A 23,879-nucleotide genomic window follows, 5' to 3' on the forward strand; every position below is an offset into this window, starting at 1 on the left:
GAAAATACCGGACATGTAAAATGTTTTTCTTGGATGGAAGGCTGGCAGGGACGTTCTTCCTCTGCCGCATCTGGCGGGGGGAGTGCAGGAATTTAAAGTTGCAGAGACCTCTTATTTTTTTTGCTCAACAAGTTTCGTCCCCCTTTTTCTGCACAAGCAATTTTTTTCCCCACCATGTTTGGGATTTTTTGAAAGTATCTGGCAATCCTACATAAAAGTCAGCTCCCCACACTCACCTGTTTCCAGGGAGACACCCACTTCACCCTCTGTATTGGAGGCAGCAGCGGAGAGGGGAATATGGGGGGAGGTAGGAGCATTTTCACATCCTTAATATCTGCATAAAATCAGAGACCTCTGTTGTGGTTTTAGCATAAAGATTTAATATCTAGTCAATGGCAAAGCAGCAATTCCTGTTTAATGTATGGCACATTTTTTTCCTTCTGTGGTACAATATTTTCTTTTCCCTTTGTTATGCACTCCACTTCCTTCCAGGTATACTTTACAAAAGTTAAATAGTATGTGCAAAAGAGGAAGTACCCACACAACACTATTACAGCCAGGGTAAAGGAAACCAGAAAACATGCTGGGTTAGTCTGTGTTCTGGGGTTGTTGCTTTTGGGTTTTTTTTGGAAGGTTTGTAATTCTAATAGTTTAACAGCTGGAGGCTCTATGGCTGATATGGCAGAAATTCAAACCATTCCTAAATGAGGCAAAATAACCTTTAAAGGCAATGTATAAATAACTGCTAGGAAATCATGAAGCTGAGATGAGGTAAAACTGTTTTTCTAATGCTATGTCTAAATGGCTTCCTTCTTGTGCAAAAGCCTATGCAAATGAAGCACGGATTAGCATATTGCCGCACTTCATTTGCATAATTATTTAGGGGGCATTTTTGCGCAAAAACCAGCTCTTGCACAAGAGCTGTTCTTCCTGAAAAAATAAGGAATACTGTCTCTTGCACAAGAGGGTCTTTTTTGAGCAAAAAGGAGCCATCTACACAGCTCCTTTTTGCTCAAAAGCCTCTTGCACAAAAATGGCCCCTAATTAATTATGCAAATGAAGCACAGCAATATGCTAATCTGTGCTTCATTTGCATCGGATTTTGCACAAGAAGGAAGCAGTATACATGGAGCCTAATTTTCAGTACAAGTGTATTTCATATGTATTAATCCTTTCTTACGACATCAGAAATATACCTTTCCAGATTTTGGTTGCAGGCTGGAAAGCCTTGGTTTATCAAAGAGATTAATTAAAAAATGTGTTTATTATCTGCATATATTTTAAAAGGAATTTTTGCATAGAAATGTTGGCTTGGTGAGGATAGTCTGACAGGAAGTCAGATTACCCTCTGGCATGGGCCAACTACATTGGTTCACTGTGTTCAGGAAGGAAGACTATTGTCCCTTCCACTCTGATAGAAGGCTAAAACAAAGTTAAATTTTTGGAATTTACCTCTCCTGCTATGAAACCAAAGTACAGGCTGGGCTGGCACCAAAGAATTCAGGATGTTAACTGCTAACTTGCAGGTCCCAAGAGATGTCACTCAAGGCTTTCAGGCTCTTACACATGACTCTACAAAAGATGTAGGTAATTTACAACAGAGGTCCTAATCTGCTTGCAGCCAACCTGGAGAAACAAGGGATACAAACTGAAATCCTCAGATGAAGAGGCAGCCTTAATAATGTTTCCACTATTTCCAATCATTGTCACTATGGCTACCACAGGAGAAGCAATGAATGCAGTATTACAGACAGGTGTGTCTGCAAAAAACCCACAAAACTAAAAAGTGGCAATAAAACAGGCATAAAATTAAGTATCTTGTTTTGATTCAGGAGAAAAGTCTGGAAGATCCTGGGAAAGGGGAGAATCACAGGCATATACAGAGCACAGATTCATATAATATTACAATTTACAAGGCAGAGATAAAACATATTTGTACAGCGGCAGCAAGCAAAGCCACAGGAAATTATGTTTTAAAAACAAAGCAAAGCTAAAAGGACTTGAAGTGTGAAAATTTCAAGTTCAGAAATAAGCCACTCTTGTTCTTAGGTGTTAGAATCGCTTCCCATCATTTGATCCAGTTTGAGCTACTGCTTTTATGTCATGGCACTTTATGTTTGATCTCAATGACCAAACTTTATGTTTGATCTCAATGACCAAACTTTTCAGAAGTGACTAGTGAGGTTGGGTGCCTGTTTCTGGATGCCTATCCTCTAACAACTTATTTTGGCCTATGCATAAGGGTACTCAGTATTTTTAATATAAACGTGTCTCAAATTGAGCATCCAATAATCACTAATTATTTTTGAAAACTTTGACCCATACCAATAAATTGCTTCCCTATTCACCCTAATCACATTAATCAGGAATGAATTTATCCCCTTCTATCTGGGTACTACAATTCACTATAAATAATGAGGCACCACTGAAATAGTGAGGTACCATTATAATGAATTCACACCACACCTGGTAAAAAATAAAAAAAGGGTGAGTGATTTCAAAGTTTTTGCACAAAAAGTGCCCCTTTTCCGATAAAAAATGACAGAATGAGAAATTTTTCAACCAGCTCAAGTTAACATGCAAGCAGGAATATGCAACCTCTGAATATTATGAAATCCTCTGCAGTTGTTATGAAGATTAAACGCAAAAAACAAGAACCACTGGTTGCACACAAATATCCCTCTATGCACTTACATACAGAACAGTGGCTTAAAGAGTTTTAAAACGCTTTTTTAGTTGCCTTACAATAAACATTAATATTCAAATAAATATCTAACTATACACAAACCACAAGAGTAAAAACAACAGAACTAGCTCCAAATATTTAAACACTGTGACCCCTTTTGGAAACAGCTTTGCTTCATGCAGCTTGCCAAGCATTCCACTAATTTAGATGCTCTGAAGCAGTTATAGTGTAAACGTTAGAGATTTAAGCAATGTACAAAATAAAGTACAGTTAACTTGTAAAAGTTGGTTTTTTATATTTGTTCAGTCAGGAATGACAAGCCCAGTTGCAATCTCAGTTAGAACATGGAGCATAGTAGAAGTACAATATTTTTTGAGAAATCAGCCATGGTGCGGCTGTGCGTTCCGTTCTAGCACACTTATTTTGTTTTACCTCTTCTGTAATAATTGTAATGCGTTCTACTGGGGCCCTATCTACTTAGCTCTGTCTATTTTGTAAGCTCCTCTAAGATGGCTTTTCTGGTTCTCTCACTATTATCGTATGTCTATACTGCACACTTATTTCAAAATAAACAATTCCAGAATAGTTATTCCAAAATAGCTTATTTCGAAATAGCACATCTACACTGCAGGGAAGCCTCATAATTATTCTGAGGCAGGCTTCCCTAATGTAGATGTGCTATCTCGATTTAGACCCCCAGGAGGCACTGGGGAGGAATAACTTAGAATGGCCTGTGTGAAGGACTATTTCGAAATAGCAGCAGTGGTGCGTCTACACACGCCATATTTTGAAATAGCTCTTTCGTAATAGGAGTTATTCCTTGTTGAATGAGGTTTACAGATTTCAGAAAAAGCCGTCTTATTTCAAAATTATTTCACAATAACAGAATGGCTGTGTAGACGCTCACATTGTTATTTCAAAATAACGCTAGTTATCTCAAAATAATGGTGCAGTCTAGACACACCCTTAAGGGGAAGCTCATGTGCCTATTTAACTGTCAGTAAGTGAAACAAACTATACTGGGAGCCCTTAGTCATCACAAAACAGGAGAAGCCAAGTACGTCAGAAAGATTACAGCCACCAACAATATCCTTTAAATAGCTTTCTATACACTAATTAGGTACCCACTATCCAGCAAATCCACACATAACGCAGCATGAATGGAGCCACAAGACTTCCAACTTTCTAAGAACAAAAGAACCTATGGGAGGAAGGAAATGTTTGCTCCATGTGCATTAGCAGTCAAAAAAGCTAACAAAGTTGGCAACTATTAGGAAAAGGATAGATAATAAAACAGAACATATCATAACACCAGTATATAAATATATGGTAAGGCCTGCATCTTGAATACTAAATGTAGTTCTGGTCATCTCCTCGCAAAAAAAAATATATTAGAAGTGGAAAAGTACAGATGGGCAACAAAAAACAATTAAGGGATGGAAAAACTTCCATATAAAGAAGAGATTAAAGAGATGTGGATCTATTCAACTTGGAAAAGAGCTGGATAAGGGGAAATATGATAGAGACCGATAAAATCGTAAATGGTGTGGAGAAAAAGTATATTTACTCCTTTGCATAACACAAGAACCAGAGGTTACACATTGAAATTAAGACAACAGGTTTAAACAAACACAATGAAGTACTTCATACAACGCACAGTGAACCTGTGGAACTCATTGACAGGGAATGTTGTCAAAGCCAAAAGTATAAGTGGATTCAAAAAAGAACTGGATACATTCTTGTAGGACAGATGGTCCACCAATGGCTGTTGGTGCTAGATGGACCATTAGTCTGAATGACCATATGGTCATTCTTATGATGGGATCATTATTCACAGGATCCAACTCTCCACTGTTATGAACCTTTGGGCAGTAATTTATCTCTGGTACCACCCTGCTTAGCCAAGATCACATAGAAAACTTATAATAGATCTGGGAACTGAACCCAGACCTACTAAATCTCAGGCCAATACCTTAATCATATGATTCTCCTTCCTCTCCAAAGCAAAGTTTCCTTTTATAAAAGTGTAGGTACAAAAGAAGGTAATTGGCATTTAAAGTATGCAAAATAACAGAACATTATTACATACAAAGATAATTTAAAATACACACCACACACCAAAAAACAAAGTTATTTTTGTAGTTCCTCAAAGATGAAATGCCTGAAATATCAACAAATTCATCACATTGTTGTCTAAATTACTACTATGTAAGGTTTTGTATAAAATTAAAATGAATGACTCTGGAGAAATAGTAGCGTTTCTGCTTGCAAGTAACATTGAATTCTCTCTTTCGTACACACTTCTTTTTAACATTTGGTACTTTGATAAGCTGTTTCTCACTTCATTACTTTTTTTAATACAACTTTTGTCTTGCTGTAAAGATGGCATTTCTTACTCTGTTTACTCTAATAGATTAGGAAGGGATTAATGAAGTTAATTCTGTTAACAAAATGGCTAGTCTTCTGAAGACTACAAATTATCAATGATTCACTTTGACTTCCTCTGCAGTTTTAGCCGTAACAAATCCAGGGTAACTCTGAGAGTCCTCTGATGTCAACCACAAAGTGCCTCCTGCATTCAGTTAGAAAAGAATCCATTGTAGTGCACGCTACCGGTCTTTAGGATCAGAATGGCAAATTCACTGTCAGACAGAAGCTAGTTCAAAACAAACAACTGAACACATGCTGCCAGCCAACTTATACTCACTGAAGAAGAGCTAGATCAGGGCATAATTGCCTCCGGTTGAGTGCAGCAATCACAGAGGAGAACAAACACCAACATTCCCTATTGGAGTTGCTGTTACCTGTGAGGGTAGAATCTGGAGGACTGCCCTTCAGCCTGCACTGAGGTATAGAAATAAATACACCTTTATCATAATTACAATGAGGTGGGTATGCAAGTTCTACTGGAGCATTTCTATTTAGGATTCTTATCTCTATTTTTCATAGGCTTTATTAGGGCTGATAAAAATTGGGGTTTGGTCTGCTGATGGAATAAGTTCACCATCCAACACTGAATTACACTGAGTTGTCCAACTTTCATGCCACTGCAATACCACAAGTGGCTTCACTAATTGAAAAAAGGTGAATATAAAATATTAATATGTGGAGATACACCTATCTCATAGAACTGGAAGGGCCCTTGAGAGGTCATTGAGTCCAGTCTCCTGCCCTCACAGCAGAACCAAGTACCATCCCTGTCATGTTTGCCCCAGATCCCTAAATGGTCCCCTCAATGATTGAACTCATAACCATGGGTTTAGCAGGCCAATGCTCCAACCACCAAGCTATGCCTCCCTCCCCTGGATTAAGTACAACCTCATCCTGCAAAATCTTACTCAGATGAATAGTGCACATGAGGCCAACTGGAATACATGTCCCCTAGTGTAAGGGGACTGTTACCCCTTACTAAAACTCTGTGGGAGTTTTTGGTTTACCAGCTTCAGAAGGGGAAGGGTTCATGAGACTGACAGACCCCAGAGACAATGGAAAGCAGTCAACACTCCAGCTCAGCCTGACTGACAGGTTGTAAGTGGGGATTGTTCTGGCTCTGTCTCTGAACAAACAAGCTGTGTGCAGAAGAGGTCCTGCAAAGACAGAGAGCTGAAAGAGGAGTACAAGAAGAAGTCCTGCAGCGACAGAACCAGACACAGACAGGCCAAGCAGTGCAGACCCTGTGTTGAGCAGCAGACTGGCAGTGCTCAGAAAGCCAAAAGGAACAGAGAAACAACACAAGGAGCTGGAACTGGCCAAGCAGCACAGCCTGCAGCTGGATGTGGTGAGCTACTGGGACCTGCAAAGTGTGGGGAAAGGCTCTGGACTGGGAGAGGGGTCTGGCCACTTAGAGACTGAGGCTGTGTGGTCACTGCCAGTGCAAGCGTGTCCAGCCTGCAGCCCCTTGCAGCACATCCAGGGCTTCTAAGGAAGAGACTGTGAACTGTCCTTACACTCTGCAGACTGCTGTGTTGATGTCCCTGTGCTACAGAGCAGGGCTGTGTGTTCTCATTTAACCATTCTCATTGTTTCTTATTCTATTCTCTTTAATCAGTTGATGTTTAATAAATTGTATTTGCTTTGAACCTTATGAAGTGATCACTGGGCCAAGAAGGCCTGCAGTGTAAAGAGAGCACCTCGGAGTGGGGACACCCTAACTCCTGCCCCTAGTGACTACAAGGTCAGGGATTAAGCCCCAGGAAACCTGGGCCCAGCCTTGTTGGGGTTTCAAGGGCTCTGCTACTCAGGAGAGTGGAGGGGGAGCCCTCAGGATCAGGGAGCCGTGGGGTAAAGGAAGTGGGAGCGGGGACTCAGATCCTTTCGCTGCTTCATTTCACCGGGGTGTATAGAAGCCAGGAAAGTTCCCCACAAGAGCGGGACCATTCCCCCGCTTACACTAGCCTCTGTTTGTCTGGAAATGGATGACGGGAGAGGGATCAAATGAGGATTACCTGTTGTGTTCCCTCTCTCTGGGGCATCTGGTATTGGCCACTGTCAGCAGACAGGATACTGGGCTAGATGGACCATTGGTCTGAACCAAGATGGCCGTTCTTACGTTCATATAATTTAGTAACAACTACTTGCCTGGATGTTTTTTTTCCAGGATCAAGCCCCTTATATTCTAACCTTGTTGTCCCCAATAATGCCACACTAAGTTCTGCCATTGGTTTCAGTGCACTCAGCCCCCTTTTTCCTCACAGTTGTCTCTTCAGACCCTAATACATTTTTGCTGATTATTGTGACATCTACAAATGTAGTCTACTCCTCCCCCCCACACACACACTCACACAATGTGCAGCAACACCATTAAGTCCACAAGCACCAGAATTCAGATAACTGCACCGTTATGAAGTAGAAAATCATCCTCATAAAAAGCATGGAACACACCATGCAAACAAATACAAATACCCCATGCCATCACCATCTGGTATTACTGAGCTGCTCAATGTGCAGATGGCCATACAGCATGAAAGGTGTTCACTAATTTCAGGCTGCAGTTACAAACAGATGCTGCATTATAATCCCTACTTCACGTCAGCCTTGAACATTTCTGTTTACTGTAGTGCTTTAAATGGGTCACATTTTTAGAGTGGTGCACGTGTGTGACCCTCTTAAGGTGTGGGATTTCAGTTTGATTTGGATGTTTACCAAAAATTTGCTAAACTTTACTCTAATTCCATAGGCTGAGCTCATGAGACTTTCAGCCCATTCTTCCCATTCTTGGGAGATTTCCAGTACTTCCTGCTCCTCAGTTAACTCAGAAACCAGAGAAACATCTAGTGTTGCCTACAGTACAGCGATTTGGTTGTTCCTCTTTCGGTCCAAGTTAAAACAGGAAGCACAGAGATGTGTATGTTAGATCTTTCTCTGATAAATAAAACAGACTTAATACTTTGTATTTTTCCCTCAGGAAGAAATTATATACTGATCAAGTCACCTCTCAGTCTTCTTTTGGATAAGCTGAACAGATGAGCTCCGAAGTCTTTCACTGTAAGGTATTTTCTTCAGATCTAGAAACATTTTTGGATTCTCCTCTTGGTTCAGTTTCTGACATGCTGTGATTTTGAGAAAGCCTCTTCACCTTTCTGGGTTCCCACTTCCCCTCTCACTACTTGTCTTATTTAGACTGCAAATTCCTCAAGACACACTCTCTTATTATGTTGTTGTACAAAGGGATCCTGCTCTCCTATAAAACAGCTCTGTAAGTGTCTGGAGCCAGTAGGTGCTCTAATAATATAATTAGCTATAAAGCATTAAAGTGGCTTTTACAAATTATTATTGTAAGGTAGCCATAGAATTAAGGAACTTCACACTTGTCACAATGGTGCACAAGTGCTTCATGGCACCCACAAGAACAGAACTCAGACCTTCCTGTTCCAAAAGAAATGAGTCTTACTCGAAAGGCTGATTAGCTTCATTAACACAAACAACTTCTCCCTTATACACACTTTTGTTTCTGTAACTTTCACTCCAGTTCATCTGATGAAGTGGGTTTTAGCCACAAAAGCTTATGCCCTAATAAATCTGTTCACCTCCGAGACTCTGTCTACACTACAAGATTATTTTGAAATAATAACTCCTGAAATAACTATTTGGAACTAGCATTTCCACACTACAAGGCACTATCAAAATAGTGCGGATTATATTGAAATAGCACATCCACACTGATTAAACAGAGACAGGATCGCATTTAAAGCCCCCCAGAAGCACTCTAGGGAGGGCATCAGAAGAGCAGACTTTCCAGTAGCTGCTTCCTGAGGCTAGCTGAAACTCGTGCTTTAAGGGGCTCCTCAATACAACTGCGTCTCACATGCCAATTCTCTACTGCCTCCCCCCTCAAGAAACAGCAAACTCACACCGCATGCTCCGGTTGCCCTTGCAGATGCTACAGCACTTCCAACATGGAGCCAGAGCTGCTGCAAAGCAATGCCAAGCTCTTTGGTCTCCTGCTGCACTTCATGGCGCAGTTCATGCAAACTGCCCACGTGATGCTGCAGGTGCACAAAGATCAGCCTGGACTGGGCACCTTCTCACCCAGGCTATGGCACTCATGATGCACCACATTCCCTTCATCCTCCCCTGCATACTATGCAACACGGCTTCTGGAGGCGGGAGACCAGTTCCAACCAGTGGACCACATCGTCACGCAGCAGTAAGACAACCAGCAGTGGCTCCAGAACTCTGCATGCGGAAGGCCACCTTTCTACAGCTCTGAGAGTGGCTCGCCCCTGCCCTCTGGTGATGAGACGCCCATATAAGACCTACTATCCCCCTCTAGAAGCACATTGCCATCGCACTTTGGAAGCTCACCATGCTGGACAGCTACCACTCCATGAGGAACCATTTTGGCATGGGAAATCAATGGCCAGGGCCACGCTAATGCAGGTTTGACTTTCTTACTATTTTACTAGAAGGGTGGTGGAAAACTGGAATGAGTTCCCTAGGGAGGTGGTAGAATCTCCACTCTAGAGATTTTTCAGTCCCGGGTTGACAAAGCTCTGCCAGGGATGGTTTAGTTGAGATTAGTCTTGCTTTAGTAAGGGGCTTAAACTGGGTGACCTCCCATGGGCTCTTGCAACTTTGTGATTCTATGTTCCTATGATTCTGTAGGTGGTGAAGGCCATCAACACCATCCTGCTGGGGAGGGTCATTAGCCTGGGCACTGTGGACCCCATCATCACTGGCTTTGCCACCATGGGCTTCCCCAACTATGAGGAGAGCAGGCACTGACAGCATCCACATCCCCATCCTGTCCCCCAATCACCTGCCCTCCGACTATATCAATAGGAAGGGATACTTTTTAATTGTGCTGCTAGTCCTTGTGGAACACAGGGGCTGGATCACAGACATTTATGTCAGGTAGTTGGGGAAGATACACGACACCCGCATCTTCAGGAATTCAAGCCTCTCCCAGAGGATGCAAGCCAGCACTTTTTTCCCCGACCACACCATCGGGGTCGTGGAGGTGGACATGCCCAGGGTAACGCAGTCCACTCCTTGCTCCCCTGGCTTATGAAGCCCTACATGGGACACCTGGACCCCACTAAAGAGACCTTCAACAACAGGCTCAGCAGGTGCCTCTCGTTGCCTCAAGGGGAGGTACTGGAGTTTCCTCACCCACCTGGATCTCGGTGTCCTGAACATCCACCAGGCGCTGTCATTCTGCTGTGTGCTCCACAATATAAGTGAAAGCAAGGGGGAGACATTCCTAACAGGGTGGAGGCAGACACTGGCCAAGGCAGCTGCTGGGTACCACTGCCATTCGACAAGCCCATCAAGGGGCTGTGCTCATCTGGGAGGCCTTGAGGGAGAGTTTCAGCCAAGGCCACCTGTGAGACTCTTCCCTAGGCCTCCCCACAAGGGGCTTCTGCATTGCCCCTGTGTACCTTTCCTTCCTCACCCCTCACTTCCCCTGCCTTCCCTTCCCACCTTTCCCACTTCACCTGCAGACCAAATAAAGAAGTCTTTTTTGCTCGAAAACACAACTGTAATTTTTATTTGGGGAATATACAACAGGGGAGGGACTGAGGAAAGAATCTTGGATGAGGGAGGAGGGGAGAAGGGAGAGGAAGGGCTCAGGGATGGGGGTTGGAACTGGCGCCTGTCTCGGGTACCTCAGGATGCTTTGGCTGCCCTGGAGTTTCCACTGCCACAAGTTCGCGGGCTTTGGTAGCCCCTGAGGGGGCTAGGAGGAGAAGCCAGGAGAGTGGGTGTGAGTGCTGGAAATTGGTGGGATGGGGGTGGGATCAGGGCTAGTGAACCGGAGCCGCAACAAGCGCTCGATGACAGTAGCGACCAAGCAGCACACGGACTAGGGCTGCAGTGACAGCTGCTCCCAGACTATCTGCCTCAGCTTCCTGTCAGCCTGGAGCTCTGCCTCAAAGTTGCGGTTGAGGGAACGGAGGCACTCAACGTGTTCCCAAATCAAGTCATCACGGGGTCACCTTCACCTGCAACTCTCATGGGGTTGGGAGGATGGTGCAGGAGGTGATGGATGCACCATGCTTGCAGCTGGCCCAACTGTGAAGACAAGCGACAAGGGCAGTCATCCCAGGAAACACTGTGCATGAAGCCTTGCTCTAATCTCTGAGCCAACACCAAAGGTCTCAGTTCAGACGACGCTGATGTGCTTTGAACAAAGCCATCTATTGCCTACACAGTGGGCACTTTCCTGCAGGGGCATAGATGTCCCAGGGGACAAGTACACATGGGAAGGTGCCAGCCAGGCCAGGAGCCTGTAGGCGGGAGGGGGGGACAAGGCAGGTCAGCTTCCTTCTGTATCCCACGCACACCAGGTCCAGCAGTGGTGGCATTCTGTAGGGAGAGAACTTCTATCCCTGCCCACTGGAGGAGAGGGGGAGTATGCTGGAGAAGGTGTCCTATTTGCTATCCACAGCATAGGACCTTCCAATTTTGATTCCATTCAGCAACCAGCAGTGGCACATACACAAATAGGCAGGATAGTAAAAGTATCAGTGTAGATCTTACCTCACAATTCCCAATTTGTATGGAAAGGACAGCAGTCCATAAATTTCCTGTATGTAAGCTGGTTGGGTAAGCAGAATAAACTGACATGTGAAAGACACTATATGAGATTTATGGCTCATGAAAAATCCTTCTTCCAAAATCGTATGAAAAGAGGGTGTTCTTCTTCAGAAACACATACTTCATTCCAGGCAGTATGTAGCTTCCTCTTGTTTGTGGCTTTCCACTTCCAGCTGGGTTACAGACGGTATAAAAACTCTATCCACCAGGCACTCTGTGGGAAGCTCAGCTGCAAAGTAGTACCTTACAATCACCTACTAAGGGCCACTCAAGCCAACGTCACAGCTCTCTTTTATTTCACCAGGCTCTGATTCAGCTCTAAATGAGGAAAGATCTACTTCAAAAAGTGACTTGAAATGGCAAAGATATATTTCAGGATAGGAGTTCTATAGTTAAAACGGTAAGAGCAGTCCATAACCTGTTAGATACAGAGCAATGAACACTTAACACCTCTGACATCACAAAGAATGAACTGAAAAAAATGTAACTAGGTTTGTGTCAGTGGGGTTCTTTTATTTCCTTTTAAATAGTGGTTTTCTGGATTAGGAGTGAAAATGAAAATGATTCACGCACAAGTATGACCTTGCTAACAGATAGGGCAAACCCCCTTTAAATAAAGCTCCCTGGGGAGTCCTGTAGCTCTCCATGATGTCTGTGTAATATTGCAGAGTGAGAGGTTTGGAGTGTTTCCATTTCTGACTCCCTGACCTTATCCAGAGTGCTGGTTGTGGTTTAGATATGTTGCATTCTAACTTTTCCCATGAGTCTACAGAGTTTCTCTTTTGGGTTGTCTCAGGTTTCATTCTCTGCAAACCAGCTACTTTTAAAAAGCGTTCCCCTGATTCTAATCTGCAAAACTACTTCTCTCCAATCAGCCAAGAAAGGAGCCTCCTGCAAAAAAATTAAAACATCCTACAATATATACACTAATCAGTCACTAAATAAGAATACAAAGCACATTTGAATCTAAATAACTAGAATGAAAGGATATAAATATTGATGTTCTCTTGATCTACTGTTTTAACTCACTGACAGGGACAGATGCAAGAATTTCTGGCTGACTTGTCCACTGCTCTTAAAAATTCTTCCAAAAGTGCTATTTTGCATCTTTGGAATTGCATTTGTTTGTGCAACAGCAGTTACATTATTATTATTTTTCTGGGTACTATAAGAACCTCTAAAAAAGATTTATACCATCTTTACAGGCAGAAACTGTAAGGTTTCTGCAAGTTGCTTGGTCCTTAAAACAGAACCTAAAAATCAGATTCCAAGCTTGCAGAGCAGAGCCTTTTCTGTCATACTGCAGAGGAGGTAGAAGCAAGAAGACCAAACACACTGATCCATTCTAAGGACTAAAATTGGCATCCAGGTACATAACTTTACTACGTGGAGTTATGGTCATAAAGTTCAGCAGTGCTTAAATATTTTAAGGATCAGGGCCTAAGACCTTTCGCCAGGACAGAGGTAGGTGAAATATGACCTGTGACCTGAATCAGGCCCACCAAGCTGTCAGATCTGGCTGCAGAAGCTTCTGCCAGGCTCCCTGCCTGCCCTGCCCCCACACTCTGCTCAGAGCAGCTCTCCGAATGCTGTAGGCTTGGAGGAAGGGGGAGGGAGGGTTTGCATACCGCCCCCAATCTCTGCACAATCTTGCAGCTCCAGTTAGCTGGTTTCCAGCCAATGGGAACTGCCTGTTTGTAGGACAGGCAGCACATGAAGTACCTCTTCCCCTCTCTGGGCTTGCACGATTCAGAACCACACATGGCCCCTGCAGCAAGTAGGGCAGCATGGAAGGCAGCCACCTAGCTGAGGAATTAGCTGGGCTTCTAGCCAGGAGCCATCCAGGTAATCACCTCCTGGTCAAAGCCTGCCTCTGGCACCCCAGCTCTTCCTTCCCCCACCCTCTGCTTCCCTACTCCATGTAACCCAAAACCACTGCATCCCTGCTCCTGCACCCATATCCCATTCCAGACCCTGCACCCTCTTCTACACTGCTCCTCCCGGTCACAACCCCCTCCTCCAGGTCAGAATCTTCTCCTGCACCCATACCTCTTCCTAGACCCTTCGCCCCCTTCTGCACCCCAGTCTCCTGCCTCGGGTCACAACCCCCTGCTTCATCCAAACTCCCTCCCAGATCCCACACCTCCTCCTGCATCCCAATCCCTTACCCCAAGCTCCCTTCTGCACCCAACCTCCATCCCAGACCCCCTTCATTATTATCATAGAAGAGTGCAGCCCTTGACCACTTCCCAAACTTCTAGAATGTCTCCCTCCCCTCCAGTCAAAAATTATTGTCCACCCCTGCCTCAAAGTCATTCCTAGTGTGGGGGGGGGGGAGGAAGGAAAAATCAGCCTGTGTTTCTAATTTCCCAGGAGATTATCTCCTCTAGCTCTTCCCAGGCCCCGCTCCCACTCCACCTCTTCCCCCAATGCCCCACTTCCACCCTGCTTCTTCCCACCCCTATCCTGCCTCTTCCCTACTTCTTCCTATCAGGCCCTGCCTCCTCCCACCTAGTTTCTACTCCACCCCGATTGCTCTGCTTGATTGCTCTGCTTCCTTGCGTCTCCCGTCCCCGCCCCCAGCACCTCTTGATGCTGCACAACAGCTGATCCGTGGCAAGCAATAGGCACAGGGAGGGAGGGGAGCCGCTGACCTGCGGGGCTCGCTGGTGGGTAGGAGGCAGTGGTGGGAGAGAGAGGCATTGACGGGGGAGCCAGATAAGTGTTGAGCTTTCACTGCTTTTTCCCCTGGGTTTTGCAGCCCCGGACCATATACCCAGTCAGTGCCTGTGGCTACTGCTATTGAAGACTGAGCCCAAGTTCTGCATGACATACACACGAAGCATGCGGCCTCTCCGAGCGCAAGCCCCAGAGCAGTCACCCCAGTTCAGCTGACCGTTGGATATGGCTATGGCTTTCATTCACTAAACTGTAAACCACAATGTTGACCTGCAGAAATTAACTTTTCTTTATAACCTTGGGATGCAATTCTGCAAGTCTGCCTGTGTTGTATTGTCTTTTCGTGTTCAGTTCTTCATGTGATTAAGCTCTCCAAGAAGTATAAAAAGGCTAAACAAAGTGAATTCAAAGCTTTTGTTCAGTCCAGAGATTTTTATCTGATAATAATTAGAAAAAATACATCTTTTAGTTATTTTTCATAAAAATTAGTCACTAAAAACTGAAGACTTTAGCTCTACTTTCTGATCTACTCATGTTTGCCACATTTTTGATCAATTGTTTTTAAATGATACCCATAAGGCCATTAATTATGAGCACACAGCCATATAGTGGCAAACAATTAGATATTTGTTTATAACCATCAGTATTTGCTCAGAACTTTTGAGAAATTTCTCCTTTTGGGATTAGATATTATATATTTCTTATCAGCCAGAAAGTGGACTTTTAAAAATTTATTCTAGTGAAGAATATTTGGGAATTATGTAAAACTAATGCACATACTTTTTCTATTATAAGTTATCACACTTTGTAAACTAGAAAAATTTTAAAATGGGCTGATTTTGGGAAAGCGCTTGCTTTAATCCATATTTGACCAAGTTTGAAAGAAGTTTATACTTCCTTATAATAAAATTTATTTAACAATAACTTCAGAAAATGCTCAGATATTTTGGGGACATGAACTTAATGAACTCTCTCCCATTTTGCACTTTCTCTGCCCAGTCTAGTAGCCACAAGGCCTGGGACAACTGGATGAAGGAAGTATGTGAGAGCTTCAAGACACATATTCATAGCAAAACCATCCAACAATAAGCTTCACAGCAATGAAAGGAAATGGAGGGTTTTTTTCATCATAGAATCTCCCCACAAGATTTCCTGCAAACTTCAGTATTCTGCAAATACTAATCTTGCACTCAAAAACAGTAACTTTTCACATTATCAACACATAGACCCACAATATTAGGATATCTGTGGCTGCCCTTTCAAGCAAAGCTCACTCTATACGGGTATTCACACCTCTCCCACCCAAAAAAGTGTGAACTTAACTGCTGGTATTCAATAAAAGCAATTTTTTCAAACCCTGTCTTTCAAAAGCAAAAGTTAAAGGAGGAAAATAGAAGGGAGGTTAAGGCTAAACAACAAACATCATAAACCTCCAAGAACACTAAAGTTTTCTTCAGCATAGACATGTTGCACAATCATCAGTTGTTCCAGAATACACTTATTAAATATTAAACACAAGAAGATTTACCAGGTGTTGCTCAGGTCCTTAACTCAATTAATTTTTGTTTTGGAAAATAAAATGAAAATGTACATGTACAAGCTTCATTTACATGCTTCATGTAAATCATTCTTCTGGGGTGGAGCTGGATTCAGTATGCAAGTTGCATGCCAACTACGCCAGCCCTCTCTCACTGCAGCAGTTTGGGACCAGGTGAGAAGCACCTCTCTTTGGCCTCTGCAACTCCAGCAGGCACAGCCGAGGGAGGGCTAAATGTTCCCAGAATGGGCAGGTCCAGGTTCATTTGCCCGCTGCGCTCCTTAACCAAAATGAAGAATATAGCAAACCGTATACTTACCCCTCGCTTCCTGACAAAGAAGAATTACCAGTGATGTCCCCACACAAATCTATGGGGAGGGGAGTTTCAGCCCCCTTCTCCCTACAGGGTGCCTGGGGAGTAGGAGACTCAGGGCTGGGGCAGTCCTGCATGGGCAGGGGAGGGCATACCCCCAGCCAGCCCCTTTCACCTGCCTGGTGATTCTGTCTCTTTTCTGTATGAGTTTGTGAGAAGCAATCCCATTCCAGGCACATCCCATTTTCCTGGCACAACCAAACCCTTACATTGCTCTAAATTATTATATGAAGAAGCTGTTTATCAAATGTGGTGGTCCTAGATCTCAGCATTTAGGAAGAGCTCTTGAACAGACAGACAAATTATTTCATATGTATAACAGATATAGTAATGCTACAACATTTGGGACAAAACAGTTTTCAAATGTTAAAACTGCACTGAAAACTGACTACTTGTTTATTTTTTCTGACATTTTAGCTTAAGCTGCCTTAACTTTCCACTGATTTTTTGTTGTCGTCACATTTGGATAATAAGGGTTGATGCACTCATAGCACCCCTTTCTGCTATGTAGTCAGCTACTGTATTCTACTCAAATTTCTTCAGGTATGTCTACACTACAGCACTAATTCGAATTAACTTAATTCGAATTAGTTAATTAGAACTAAGCTAATTCGAACTAGTGCATTTAGACCTAAAAACTAATACGAATTAGCATTTTGCTAATGCAAACTAGCATGTCCACATTGAGTGGACCCTGAACTGAAGTTAAGGCTGGCCGGAACCAGTGGCATCAGGTTAGGACTAAGAGCGTGGAGCTGCTGCCTCAGGCTAGCCGAGGGCTGTGCTTAAAGGGACCCGAACCCCACCCCGGACAGACAGTTCTCAGGGTTCCCCGCTTGCTTATTTACCTCGATGAGGGACAGCAAAGCAGTCTTGTCTTGGAGTGCCCTGAGTGCCCGCACTTGGCACATCACAGCACTCAGCCATCAGCCCGGCTGCACTTGCCGCAGGCTGCCATCCGGGAGGGGGGTCGATTGGGGGGCTGTCAGGATCCAGGAGGCCCTGCAGGAGGGCTTCCACCCTGAGGAGCCCGCAGAGCCACCCCAGTCCTCCCCATCGGGGGCTTGTGCCCCAGTCCTCCCTCACCTCCTTCCATTTACCCCTCCCTAACCCCTCTTCCTGATGTAAAAAATAAAGGACACGTGTTAAAAAATAGAAATTCTCTTTATTTAACAAAATAGGAAGCCTACTCCTAACTATCTAGTTCGTGCTGCGTGTAGCCGCGGGCACGGAGTCCGCACTAGCAGACATTTAAAAATGGCGGCGCCCGGCAGCATGCAAATGAAGCCCAGGAAATTCAAATCCCAGGCTTTATTTGCAAGTTTGTATGACTACATTAACCACCCTAGTTCAAACTAGGGTGGTAGTGTAGACATACCCTAACAGAGTTTAAAGAGAAGTTAGATAAAGTCATGGAGGTTGGGTCCATGGAGTGGTATTAGCCAGGGGGTAGGAATGGTGTCCCTGGCCTCTGTTTGTGGAAAACTGGAGATGGATGGCATGAGATAAATGGCTTGGTCATTGTCTTCAGTCCATCCCCTCTGGGGTAACTGGTGTTGCCCACTTTCGGCAGACAGGATACTGGGCTAGATGGACCTTTGGTCTGACCCAGTACGGCCATTCTTATGTTTTAAGCTCAGGGTCAGGGGGTCTCACTGGACCAACTTGATTTTCATGCAAACCTGCTCCTGGGTTTGCATGTGGCCTTTGGTGGCCTGGCTGGCAGCTATCCTGCCCTAGACGGCTACTTTCCTGTGCCTAGTGTGGAGACTGTGGACATTGGAGGCCTCCCCCCCAAACCTGGATCAAGTCCACGATCTCTGCACTAGACCACACGAGTGCCCACCTCTTGCAGCCCCGGGCAGGCTCCCGGGAGCCGTCAGCATGGTCCTGGGAAGAGGCGGAGGGCTGGGTGGCAGCGGGTGACTGGCTCGTGCCGTGCCAGGTGCAGGGTTTGCTGACTGCGTGCTGGCAGGCTTACACCTGGCACGGGCACCGTAGCCAGCCCGTGCCCCTTTAAGGGCTCCGGGGCCAAGAGGGGGGCAGAAGAGTTTCCCTGGCTTGGCCCAGAGTGGCCACCAGGGCAAGCTGGGAAGGGCTAGCCTCCAACTAGTTCGAATTAAGTGGCTACACACCCCTTAATTCAAACTAGGCATTGCTCCTCGAAGAATGAGGTTTACCTAGTTCGAATTAAGTGCTCCCCTAGTTCGAATTAAGTTTAAACTAGTGGTTTGCATGTGTAGCGCCTATGAAAGTTAAATCAAACTAACAGCTGTTAGTTCGAATTAACTTTGTAGTGTAGACATACCCTTCTATCTTCAGCCTCAGCGAGGTAATCCAGGCTAAAAATGACAGTTGTGACAATCATTGTAACCAGAGTCCCAGATAAGAATGGCAAAGCAAGCTGATGAAGGCATTTTGTAACACTCTCTTTCCCTGGACATCAAGGAATAGTGATAATTCCAACAGGATTGGGGGTTTAGTCTACTTTAACAAGCAAGAATAACTTAGGAGGGAATAGAAGTGGGTAGGTGCCTTCAATGCAAATAGCATCCCAGATAGTTGTTCCAAACATTCTCTCCTCACGACTATACTTCAGTCTTGTTCAGTTTCAGTATAAGCCAGTTGTTCTTCATGCTGGTGCTGATCCACATGGAGATCTTAGAACACTAGGTACACAGCTAATTGTCATCAGGTAACAAAGCCCATTTGACTTACCCCCTTACCAGAAATATCCACATAAGAGGAAGGAAGGGGTATATTGACCTCTGTGAGATCCCTCAGGGGAGGATTTTCAGAGGGTAGAGCAGTTGTCCATTGTCACTCCGTTGGAGAGGAATGTTTGGAATCATTGCAATGTTGTGCTGTCTACGCTAGTTATTGTATGTGTATGTGCCATCCAGTTTTTTTAGTTGATTGAGCTAAAAGGTGCATAGAGGTCAGACAGCATGAGCATGGAGAGATAGCCAAGCTCCATCGCATGGTAACAGCCTTTTTCATGAGGCAGTCATACAGTACTGCTGCTATTATGATTATTTCCTTAGCTTCATATTTGAATTATCAATAAGGCTCTCTCAGTAATTATGTCCTGGAATAGGAGGCTGGAAATGGAGTAGTAGCTGGACAGGCTCTCTACATCAAGTGATGGGTTTTGAGAATGAGAGCTCATCTAGTCTATGGGGAATGGTCGAAAGAAGATATGCAAATTCCTGCAAAATGTGCATATCTTCTTTCAATCGCGCTTTCGAAAGTGAAAGTAGTTAAGACATGGCTTTTTTTTGCAACCCCCCCCCCTTCATCAAAAAGCTGCTCTTCCTCAAAAAAGGAGGTTTACACAGCTTTTTGACAAAGGGGGTGAGGGGGAGTTCACCAAAGAAGCCGTAGCAAACCTCTGCTTTCAAAAGTGCGATCGGAAGAAGAGATGCAAATCCCGTGGAATTTGCATATATTCTTTCGACCATTCCCCATAGTCTAGATGAACCCTAAGTGGACTATTGCGTCTTTCAGTAGAATTGATCTGTCTTGTTTCTCTTAAGGACAAGGAGTTGTTCATTTCCCTTAACAATGAGCATGTTTGTTGGTTTTCACAAATCAAGAGGCGGCAAGGATCTGTTTTACACATCTGTTAAGACACACATTTTCCGTATTTTTAACCTCACATGTGATAAAGCCCTCCTCCCCCACCAATTTAGTCAGCAATAGCTGTGGGTAAAGAGAGAGTAACACTAACAGATCCAAATACAGCATTTCCAACTAGGGATGTTAGATAGCGGGTAATAGAATGGTCACATGAATTCTTAGCAGTTAGTCAGCTAGTCTATAGGCCCCAGAAATAGGGTCAGCAGCCAGTGCGCTCCAGCTCCACTCCCAGGGAGTCCCCTGCTGCCGCGTCTGTGGCAGCAGCCCCTGTCCACAGACAGAGGCTGCTGGGTGGGGGAGTTCTGACCCCCCACAAACAAGGTCTGCTGCTACAAAGCTGCCCTTGCCTGCAACAAGCCTCCCCAATACAGAGACAGCAAAGGGAGAGGAGAATGCGAGTAGCTAACTAGATTAACTGATAAGCCTATTTCCTACCTCAGGAAACTAATCTTTTATTTGGTTGATTTTTTTTCCCCTGTTGTGATGCTGGTAAGGAAGGGAATTTTATACTTCACACTTTGATGAAAGTCTTCATCTAAAATTTGCTGTTTTTTTAAAAATTCAATAGAAAAAACAAGAAGTCAAACTTTTCATTCATGCAAATGTCACAGAATATGTCTATCATCCCACAAGATCTTAATGAAGGAGAAAAGAAAAAAATAAAGTAGCAAAAATGCACACCCTTGGAAGAAGTTTGTACAGAAGACTAGGAAATAAAGGTAAATAGTTGCAAAGCGTTCTGAGAAAGTGTTGAGGGATGGTCATGTTGCTGCCTACAAATCTCTAAGAAGGCAACTGCCGAGATTGGTCTTGCAGAGTGTGTATGAATTGAGTCTGGAGGGGTCATGCTGAGAATTTGATAGCATAATCTAACGCAATTCAAAACCCACTTAGAGAGCCTTTGGGCTAATGTTACTGAGACAGACCTTGAATCTTCCCACAAGAGAGAGGAAAAAAAAAAAAATCTAGGGAACTTCCTGAAGGTCCTTGTCCTATCAATGTAGAAGGCCAGGACTCACCTAACATTTACGGTATGAAATGGAACTGGGAGTATGAACCTATCCTGCACTAGTCTGCCTCCATCTGTCCACATGTAGCCTACTGACATGCATTAGAATTAGGATACTCTTCTGCTAAAACCTGGATAAAGAGATGGGTTTTGCAGAGCTGAACGTGGTAATATAGTGTCACAATAGAGGCTAAAGGACTAGCAATTTCCAGAAAAGAATCACATACAGCTCAATTCAACTGAGGCACAAGATAATAACAAAAAAGAATACATTAAACAGCTATTTACATAATCCTTGGAAGGATCATAATTTCTATACATTTAGCAGATGAGACCAAAGTAAATTTTTAATTTTAATAATTCAAAAGTGACAATGGCTAGAGTTTCCTGGGGATTGTAGTTTGACTAGAAGAACCTAGAAAAACACAAGAACACAGCATTTCAAAAAGGAAGCATATATGTAACATTTCCTCTGCAAATATTAATAAATATTTTACAGAAAAGATTACACATAAATATCAACTGTCCTTTGAATAATTATTTTGCCAAATTTAGAGACTAAATTCAACTCTTAAAATGTAAAACAAGACCTCTATCATAAAGAAAAACTTCTGTTTTGCAGTATACCACCCCAGCTCATGGCCTTAAAGTGCACCATTAGTCCTAGAACACAGGGGACTGTTATTTATTCAGCACAGCATCATGGACTGTACACTCACTTACAGTGCTATATAAAATACTAGCAAGTGACTGAAGTTTCAACTGTCAAGATTTTCACTCACAAAGAATCAGCAGCATATGCTCAATATAGCTCTAAACTCCAGAACAACTACAGGAAGAGGAACAGAGAAATCAGCCAAAAATGGCACCACTAGTGCCATTTAATGAAGTCTACTTTCACAAGATTTCTATACTTGCTCTCATGACCCACCCCCTCGTGGATTTTCTCTTTACAGTAGATACCTACAAGAATGGTCTAGCTGATGTTCCAAGCAGTTATGCGCCAAAAAATAACTCATATCTTACAGTTATTTTTCACCTTCCTTTGGTTTTGCAAGACTGTCCACAGACTCAAGAGCTCAGTATCACATTATAAAAGACAGTGCTTTCCTCCATCTCTACATCTCCACACGAAAGCAAGTTAGGGTTCATACCCATCTACCTCCTCCTGGCCTCCCTACACACTTCCTACAGAGTTTCCTCCTGTTGTTGGCTTGTATCCTCCACCTCTGGGAATGAAGTGCATGCTGCCAATTAGGCTTGTTAACATTCCTCCAAGGAACTCCTGCTGTTCTATTAAGAATAATTGTTGGATTTCTGGCAGCAGCTGTGGGACTTCTGGTTGCCTGGGTCAGGGTTTTAACTCCTTGCTTTGCAGATATTGCATGGAGCTTACCCACTCCCGTCAAAGTATATGGTAAATGCTCTTCATTCCAGTGTTCAAACCAGTAAATCCAAAGCAGACAAAGAATAATTCCCAATTAAAACCACCTAATACATCTATAATGTAATCAGAAGCTCAGGGCTTTATTCTGCCATGTAAACAAAGCATTCAGAATTCCACGTGTTTATTCAGTCACTTGTTTATGTAAAGCAACTGCTTTTATAAACCTGAACAGATTTATAGATATATTCTTTATGATTCTCAGTCACAGTATTATTTTAGGTTTTACAGTTCCCATAAAACATTCTTTGGCACATTATTTAGCAGTAACATTTTTCAGTTTTCAACCCAATGATTTCATTTCCCTGTAGATTCTGAGGGGAAAGTGCTTTCAGACAGAAAACTGTTTAGCTCTTCAATTCACATTTTAAATTCCATAGGCCCAGCTCTTTCATAAATTTCCACTAACTTCTATGCTACAAAAGTCCCATGCAAATCTACAAACCCTGCAAAATGTATTACTGAACCCAGATGAAAGTTGGCAAAAAAAACCAGTGTATGTTAAAGCTGGTTTATAATACCAGCATGTCTATCAGCAAACACTTTTGTACTGATGAGGTATCTCATCTGTGGTCCTTTAATCCTGCAATTTATCATATTACTAATTCATCCAGGAGTGACCATTCATACCCTATGTTCACAAGGGTGTGATTCATTAAGTGAATCTAAGCTGTCCTTTAAATCCATTTGTTTTCACTTTTTTTTCTAATTCCCGCCTGCCCTTCCACAAGTTTTCTAATTTCTTCACAGCTTTGTTCTGCCAAGAAATACCAGACTCAGTTCTTTTTCATATAGTATTTAGTCTTCTCTTCTGGTATTTGAATAACTGACTTCCTTGTGGTGCTTCTTGAGAGTCAGCCAGGAGAGGAAATACTGTGTTTGCAGTCTTTGAGGCATTATTAAATTGGATCTTTAGATCCACAAACCAATAGACTGACTTCCAGATTTATCACTTTAAATGAGAAACTTTACATGGGAATATAAAGTGCAAAAGTAAATAAAACTGGTTCCAATAGGAAACAATTGAGTTTCACAGAATTACCACTTTTTTCATTTATTTTCACTTTTCAACTACTCTGCATTTCACTCTGGGTTTCACCTTCCAGTTAGAAGCCTCACTATTGATTACATTTCTGAAGAGGCTAAAATACCATTACTGCTTTCCATAAGCTCTGACCTGCAATTTATATCAAGGAAATCCATTAAAAATTACCATCTCCCCTTTTCATGAATTCAGATTTCCTAGGAAAATTTACAGTAACTTTACACTGTGTTTCTGTCCATATGGATAAATACATCTTACATGGCATGAAAGTTTAAAATATGAATGAGCCTAATAATCAAGACTCTGTATATTTTATTCACCTTGTGATATATTACAAGGTGCCCTGCTGTAGCTCTTAGCAATTCCATAGAATTCCATACTTCTAAGCACAAAAGTATTATCATGACAAGTCACAATATCTTGTCATA

The 23,879-nt window shown here is 43.2% G+C and overlaps 1 protein-coding gene across 2 annotated transcripts in view; it reads right to left on the bottom strand.

Annotated features, from left to right (window-relative positions):
• PRKCE (protein kinase C epsilon) overlaps positions 1-23,879 on the bottom strand; it is a 464,741-nt gene that overhangs the window by 319,427 nt on the left and 121,435 nt on the right. The window contains exons 2-3 of one of the 2 annotated variants that reach the window (XM_075925412.1): positions 1,453-1,572; positions 237-334 (exon numbers count right to left, since the gene is read on the bottom strand). The exons of the other annotated variant lie outside the window; for it this stretch is intronic. Of the exons in view, the coding sequence (XP_075781527.1) occupies positions 237-317 (81 nt within the window). The 5' untranslated portion in view covers positions 318-334; positions 1,453-1,572. The remainder of the gene's footprint in view (positions 1-236; positions 335-1,452; positions 1,573-23,879) is intronic. 2 annotated transcript variants of the gene reach the window in all.

This window comes from Pelodiscus sinensis, chromosome 3 (genome assembly GCF_049634645.1).
Source record: "Pelodiscus sinensis isolate JC-2024 chromosome 3, ASM4963464v1, whole genome shotgun sequence".
In the NCBI taxonomy this organism is placed as follows: domain Eukaryota; kingdom Metazoa; phylum Chordata; order Testudines; family Trionychidae; genus Pelodiscus; species Pelodiscus sinensis.